At 41.0% G+C, this 7,500-nt stretch overlaps 1 protein-coding gene across 1 annotated transcript in view; it reads right to left on the bottom strand.

The window, feature by feature from the left end:
* Positions 1–4,033: 4,033 nt before the first annotated feature.
* tmprss13b (transmembrane serine protease 13b) overlaps positions 4,034–7,500 on the bottom strand; it is a 7,561-nt gene continuing 4,094 nt past the window's right edge. Inside the window, exons 6-13 of the mRNA XM_060863597.1 lie at positions 7,011–7,106; positions 6,743–6,786; positions 6,487–6,649; positions 5,973–6,151; positions 5,790–5,888; positions 5,473–5,609; positions 5,091–5,246; positions 4,034–4,633 (exon numbers count right to left, since the gene is read on the bottom strand). Coding sequence (XP_060719580.1) covers positions 4,619–4,633; positions 5,091–5,246; positions 5,473–5,609; positions 5,790–5,888; positions 5,973–6,151; positions 6,487–6,649; positions 6,743–6,786; positions 7,011–7,106 — 889 coding nt within the window. The 3' untranslated portion in view covers positions 4,034–4,618. The remainder of the gene's footprint in view (positions 4,634–5,090; positions 5,247–5,472; positions 5,610–5,789; positions 5,889–5,972; positions 6,152–6,486; positions 6,650–6,742; positions 6,787–7,010; positions 7,107–7,500) is intronic.

The following is a 7,500-nucleotide window of genomic DNA, read 5'->3' as shown; positions in this document are numbered from 1 at the left end:
TCTTTAGCGGAAACAATACAATTGTTTTTAAATCAATAAACTCCTTTTTAAATCATCATTTTGTGTCAAATTATCGATTTATTTGGTAGGTAACAATATAATAAACTGTAACTTGAGCAACAGCGCAGCCGCGAACTCGTGCTGAATATTTTAAAGGCGTAACAGCTGATGAAAAAGCAGAGAAAATTGTAGACGAAAATGAAGAGAGATTTTATCTTAGTTTTTATTTTATACAAAACATTTTCGTCTCGTGTTTTTTCGTCCACAATAATGCATGTTAATTTAGTCTTAGTCAGTGTTTTTGGACAGTGGTGCAATCTTGTCATCGTCTCGTCTTAGTCATGAAAGAACATGTTTCGTCTCGTCTCGTCTGACGAAATTAACACTACTGCTGCCGTACATCCAATAGACAAAAATTTCCATAATAATCACCGGTGGATTGATGCTAACTGGATTATTTTGGATTACTGGATTATTCCTCTTAGTCCCTCCAGATGGAAAATCCAAAAAAGATTTTTTTTGTAGCCACCAAAAGTGTAATGAAACTACAATTTCAGTAAAACACACGTAACGACATTAATCATGATTAACATGTGAATGGAAAAGGAATTCAGCTGAATACGTGTTGTGATGAAGTCTACTGTAATTTCCCAAATATCATAGAGTTTGTTTAATTTCTGCCATCGCAAAAAATCAGCAAAATCCTCGAGGCACTGAATAATTACACACCAATTTCTCAATGCCAATAAAATAATTAAAAAAAAAAATCATTTTTATCCATCAATTTATACATATTGTAACTAAATGCTTATCATAACCAGAAATAGCTTTTTATGTGAGTTCATCTCAGACGTCTTACCATAGACAAAGTCACCCGAGTTGTCAGGTGAGTCTAGAGAAAGAAATTAAACAAAATGCGTTTACTAACAAAACAGAAAATATTACACAACTGCACTTAAAGTTCATTTTCAACAACGTCATTATAGGATGTAAAGTGAACCGGTTTAAAGTCGCCTAAGAAGTCAGATCAGACTCACCACGCTCCATGCTTAAGGCTCGGTGCTGGATGCTGCTACACTGAATCAAGTCCAATGTGTGTGAAGGATCGCAATACTCTCTAAAGACATGCGAAGGAGGGAGGAGTTGCATTTTTTTTTTTTTTTTTTTTTTTTTTTTTATTTAATCACCCTGTTTCAAGGTGAAACATTTCACAACATTGATATCCGGATGTCCAGCAAAGGATGCAAAAGATGCCACAAGTCTCAAGCCATCTAGATGCTGATTGGTTGAAAAAAAAACAATGAGGTGTTTCAATGGTAGCAACTCTGACTCTTCAATCCACATAAACCGATCTCTAATAATCGTATAAAAAGTGACGTTTTCTCCACACAGAATTGATGGAAGGTGTCAGCACTTTGTAGTGGTCTGTAACTATACGTTTTCTGACATTTTCAGAACTTCAGAAGGAGGAAATAAAAGAGAGGCTGTTAAGAGAAAGTTTGATGTACTGGAACAACATTTAAATGCAACTGAAAATGGATAAAAAAAAGTGCATTATTTAATGGATAAACAGATGTTTATAAGATATAAGATAAATAAAACACTTTAGGAGATCTTTTGTTCTAGGTCATTTTTATAAAAATTTAAAAAAAAAAAAGCACAAGGTCAGCAAGTTAGCATTGCATGCAATAGATCTGAACAAGAAATAAATAAAACTTTAATCTAGTGCAAATCTACACACAATATTTTGGAGAAATGTACACTGTATTATTCCAAGCCTGTGAATGTCTTTATAAATGTTCTCCAGCTCCTCAATAATCTAACTTGCCCGTTCCACACGATCAGACCAAAGGTTACCTCACACTCTGTGTATGTGTAGCAACGCTGTTTCTAATCACATGAGCAAGAGAGGAAAAAAGTAGAAGAAAGGGTTTGTTCTGTGTCAGTGAGTGGTTAAGGTTTAATCTGACAGAAAATAAAAAACATTTAAAGGACAAATGAGAGACAAAAAAACATACGAGTATATGCAAAAATTTACACGCCCCTGGCCAAATGATATATTAAGTGCAATTTTTAATGCACAGATACTAAAAATTTTATTGTGGAAATATTGTGGAAAACGTTGGATAAACTTCCAGCTCTTAAGACACAGAACTGGACACGTTACGACTTGTCTAAGCATCTGTCTGAGGATCTGAAAGTAAAACAGCATTTCCACTGTCCGAAATGTCATGAAAATGTAAGGACCTCATGCACGGAAGAGTGATCAGGAAGAAACCTGCAAGAAGAATGATGTACACAAAACACCGTTCTGATAGAAGAACGAGGCATAGAAGCCTTTATTATCGCCACATATACATTACAGCACAGTGGAATTCTTTTCTTCACATACCCCAACTGAGGAGGTTGGGGTCTGAGTGCAGGGGCAGCTATGGTACAGCGCAACTGGAGCAGAGGCCTTGTCAAGGGCCCAACAGTGTCAGCTTGGCTGTACTGGGCCTTGAACCCTGATCCTTCGATCAACAACCCAGAGCCTTAACCAGTTGAGCCACCATTCATTCATTCATTCATCTTCTACCGCTTATCCGAACTACCTCGGGTCACGGGGAGCCTGTGCCTATCTCAGGCGTCATCGGGCATCAAGGCAGGATACACCCTGGACGGAGTGCCAACCCATCACAGGGGGCACACACACACACACACACACACACACTCTCATTCACTCACGCAATCACACACTACGGAAAATTTTCCAGAGATGCCAATCAACCTACCATGCATGTCTTTGGACCGGGAGAGGAAACCGGAGTACCCGGAGGAAACCCCCGAGGCACGGGGAGAACATGCAAACTCCACACACACAAGGTGGAGGCGGGAATCGAACCCCCAACCCTGGAGATGTGAGGCGAACGTGCTAACAAATAAGCCACCGTGCCCCCTGCACAACTTTATAACTTTGTTTATTTTAAATCAATTTAATCAATCAATCAATCAATCTATCTGTCAATCTATCTATCTATCTATCTAAATGGAAAGGTTATGGTCATATGTATGGTTTGTTGTATTGTTTAGTTTTTGCTTTGTTTCAAAGTTGAATTATAAGAATCTAAATCCACCTTTTTCACTAAGCCGTTTTCTTTTTTCTATATATGCAGTGACTAACAAAGGTACGTTTTGGAGACAAGGTCATTCTTGAAGCTCGGTCTAGTGGATAATAAATTATTTCGATGGAAAGTTAAATATCAGTGAGGTGAAGGATTCATGCTGTGGTTAATCATTTTGGGAGGAAACGTATTTTAGAAAAACAACACTTCAAGGCCAGGGTGTAGGAGCCGACGTCGTGCTTTACATATATATATTTAAAATTGTAATATCTGTAGGGCAAAAAAAAAAAAACAACTCAAAATGGCTTTGAGCTGAGAGTCTTGCCTAGAGCTGTTGAAGTCCAGAGATTTTGTCGGGTCGCTCAGCAACTTAATGGCTTAATTATGAACGTTATTAAGTGGATTTAAACTCATGACCATGCCAAAGACATGTGACGATGTGGACCTTCAGGCTCCAAAAGCACTAAACGTAAAGATATTTGAGTGAAACACGGACCTGCACAGGCCTCATTAGGCCGCTGATTTTAGGTGTAATGCGCATACAGGAGCAGAGCAATTTAAGCCTGGCTGAGTTTTTGTAGCCCACAGGAGCGATAACGAGTCAGTTACAGCAAAGACACTCACTGGAAAATTACAGAAAGGGCCATTAGGAGGTAATGAGACTGTGTACAAAATGATATGCTAAATTTATGGAGGATGAAATGTCAAGTGGAGATGTGTGTACGTTAATCAGCAGTTACCAGAGTGAGGGTGAAATACATGCTACTTTAACAACAGCGGTGTAAACGTTATATATATAAAACTCAAATTCTGGATGCTGGAAAATTCTAGAAACTTCCAGCTCCTGCATTGCTTGTAATATGCTTGCATGAAATTTTGTAACACCTGAAACGTTCAAGTCTGTCTGGTGTCTTGTTAGGACGACAAGGTCAACAAACTTCAAGATCTTTATTTAGTGTTAGTTTAGAGCACGCTGGGTTTAGAGCGCGGTCACAGTGCTAATGAAGAAACAGTTCAATATCACAGTAGCATTGTGAAGAAGAAATCAAGATGAGAGTTCTATAACATTTCATTTCTTTTATTAGGTTGAAACGCCCCGTTGTGAGGTGTTGTGCCTCTAAAGACTGTCAGAGGAACCACAGAGCAAGAAGTCCCAAGAAAGCTTCTTATTCTCCTCAAAGGTTTTTTTAACCCAATCAGGGGAGATGCTGATCACCTGCTGGTAAAGGCTGAGGTGGGAGAAGAAGTCTTACAGCCAATACGTACAATACAATGATGGAGCTTGTGAAAAAACTGTGGATAATGTTCAAGACATATATTAATGTATGACAGCAATCCCTGATGAGATGAAAACCGAATACAGATCGAGAGATAAAGTGAGTCTCACAGATATGATTCTGTTCTATGATGGAAAATAAATATGGAAATCTTAACACAATAAAGGGGAAGATGTCAAGCCATGTGCTTCCCAATACAGGTGTAGCAGTAAAGTGTCTTCAGACAGCAGACTGTCTTCATGGTCTGTCTTCCTGTGAGAAACAGAAATGAGAAAGGATGACAAATATAGCACTATTTTGAAAGGTAAAAATAGCTGAGACTAGTTATCTAACGTCTACAGCTATGGAAACACAGAAAACAGGACAGAAAAGCAAACACACAGACTAGGTTACAGACATGACACACAGAAATGCAATCACTGTCTAATCACAGCTATAGAAGGGTGTGTGCAGTCCTTAAAAGTCGATCTCAACAGCACTGTTCTGTGCAACACCACCTCCTGGTGGAATGACTGGGAGATGCGGGCTACACTGGTGGTGGAGCTACAGTATCTCTCTGAGCATGCATCAGGACCGTGATGACGCGACTGCTATGAAATTCAATCGACTGATTTAAAATTTTTAGTCCGGTAATATTTCATATGCAGTGGAGCTTTTCTGATTGTGATGCTGATTGTGTTTATGCATGTACGTGTGTGTGTGTGTTTACCTCCATCTTGCTGTGGATCCATGTAAGGAGGGTGTGCACGTTGCTGTAGACACCAGGGCTGTTCACACGGCCACACCCACTCCCCCAGCTTGTCACGCCGAAGAGATACCAGCGCCCGTCATTCTCCTGACACACTAGAGGACCACCGCTGTCACCCTGCAGAGAAAAACGAGAGAGAGAGAGAGAAAACAAATGGTCAAAGAGACAGTCAGAACAAGACAAAAAAAGGAACAGAAAGAACAGAAAGAAGACATGAGAGGAAAGATGTTGTTGAAAGATGTCACAGTAGACATTCATGAGGAACAAAATGGTCCTTAAAAAAGGTGTTTGTGGGTGTGTGTGTGTGTGAGTGTGAGAGAGAGAGAGAGAGAGAGAGAGAGACCTGGCAGGTGTCTCTACTCCCATTCATATCTCCTGCACACAGCATGTTGTTAGAGATGAGACCTTTGTAGTCAGTGTTACACACAGTCCTGTCAATGATTTCTAATGCTACCTCCATCAACTGACTGGAACCAAGGGCTGTGAACACACACACACACACACACACACACACAATACACAATTAAACATAATACACATGCTCACAAAGAGCACAATACATTATTTTACTATACACCTCACTAATAGTGCATGTCTTAACACACACACACTCTCTCTCTCTCACACACACACACACACACACACACACACACCACAAACCTTCTCCTTCCTGCGTTACTCCAAATCCTGTAGTCCAACACTCTGTGCCTGTTAAGACAACCTGGTCATATGCAGGAAGGCATACAGGCTTCACTGTACCTACAACAGACACACAATTTTAATAGATATACAGTGCTGTGTGTGTGTCTGTGTGTGTGTGTGTGTGTGTTCCAGTGTACTGACTGGTGAAGTTGATGGGCTGAGTGAGTTTAAGCAGTGCGATGTCGTTGTCGTGTGTCTTAGGGTTGTAGAGCTCATGTATGATGATGTCAGCTATGTAATGCGGTGGTGGTAGCATGTACTGTGACTCCACCCCCAGGTAAACGCGCCAATTTTCCGCTATCTTCCCCGACTGGGGTTCACTGAAATGACAGAAAAACAGAGCGTTGTCACTGTACATCTGTCGGTTCTTCACTACAAACTGATGTTATAAATGATATAATTCTATGAAATATCACTCATTCAGGAGGATCTTAATCCATCTGCTTATTTAGTCAATCATTGGTTGGTTGATCCAACATCCCTCTATTCCCCCTTCCATCCATCTAATTGAAAAAATCCATCCATCCATCCATCCATCCATCCAAACCAACCAAACCATCCATCCACCTATTCAGTTGATCCACACATCCATGTATTCACTCATTCTGTAAATCCATCCACCCTTGCAGTTGATCCACCCATGACTACTTCATACCTGTTAAAGCAGTGTGCAGCACTCACTATGAAATCCTGCGACACCACTGAGCCTCCACATACATGAGAACCCTCGAAATGCAGGCTGACCTGCCAGGGCCACTGACCCGTCGATGCCACACTCCCTCCAATGATCCGTGCGCTGGTCTCTGGACGCCCACAGTCTGAACGAAGAAGACAAAAACAACGTTATTAAAAATACACAATACACAGAAGTGTACTAAAGCTGTCTAAAGGGTTCATAATGAAATACTCACCACTGCACTGGAGAAACGCTGACCTTTTACCAGGACACGACGTGCTGCCAAAGACACCGGTGGTGAAGCAGGTTATACAACTGTACACGAAGTTGAACTAGCAAAATGGTGCCGGCTATCTTGTTCGAATGTAACTGTAAATATAAAACTATGTGCCATTTGTTTTATATGTCAATAAAAACAACTTAATACTAAACACTTTCACGGAGATGACAATTTTGGAAAATAATCAGCACCCTGCTGTACAAGTTTAGAGTCTAACTCTTACCTGACATTAACCTTTCCCTGTATGGGATCTGAGGACTGAGAGGTCACAAAGAGAAATGAGCTTGCAGTCGATTTTAAGGCTCCATACCGGTAACTTCTGTTGGACACACACACACACACACACACACACACACACACACTTTTCAAAATAAATAAGACTCTCTCTCTCACTCACTCATCTTCTACCGCTTATCCGAACTACCTCGGGTCACGGGGAGCCTGTGCCTATCTCAGGCGTCATTGGGCATCAAGGCAGGATACACCCTGGACGGAGTGCCAACCCATCACAGGGCACACACACTCTCATTCACTCACACAATCACACACTACAGACAATTTTCCAGAGATGCCAATCAACCTACCATGCATGTCTTTGGACCGGGGGAGGAAACCGGAGTACCCGGAGGAAACCCCCGAGGTACGGGGAGAACATGCAAACTCCACACACACAAGGCGGAGGCGGGAATCAAACCCCCAACCCTGGAGGTATG

This window comes from Tachysurus vachellii, chromosome 26, assembly GCF_030014155.1.
Source record: "Tachysurus vachellii isolate PV-2020 chromosome 26, HZAU_Pvac_v1, whole genome shotgun sequence".
Taxonomy (NCBI): Eukaryota; Metazoa; Chordata; class Actinopteri; order Siluriformes; family Bagridae; genus Tachysurus; species Tachysurus vachellii.
The sequence above is the reverse complement of the archived record's forward strand: the minus strand, read 5'-3'. Positions and strand labels throughout refer to the sequence as shown.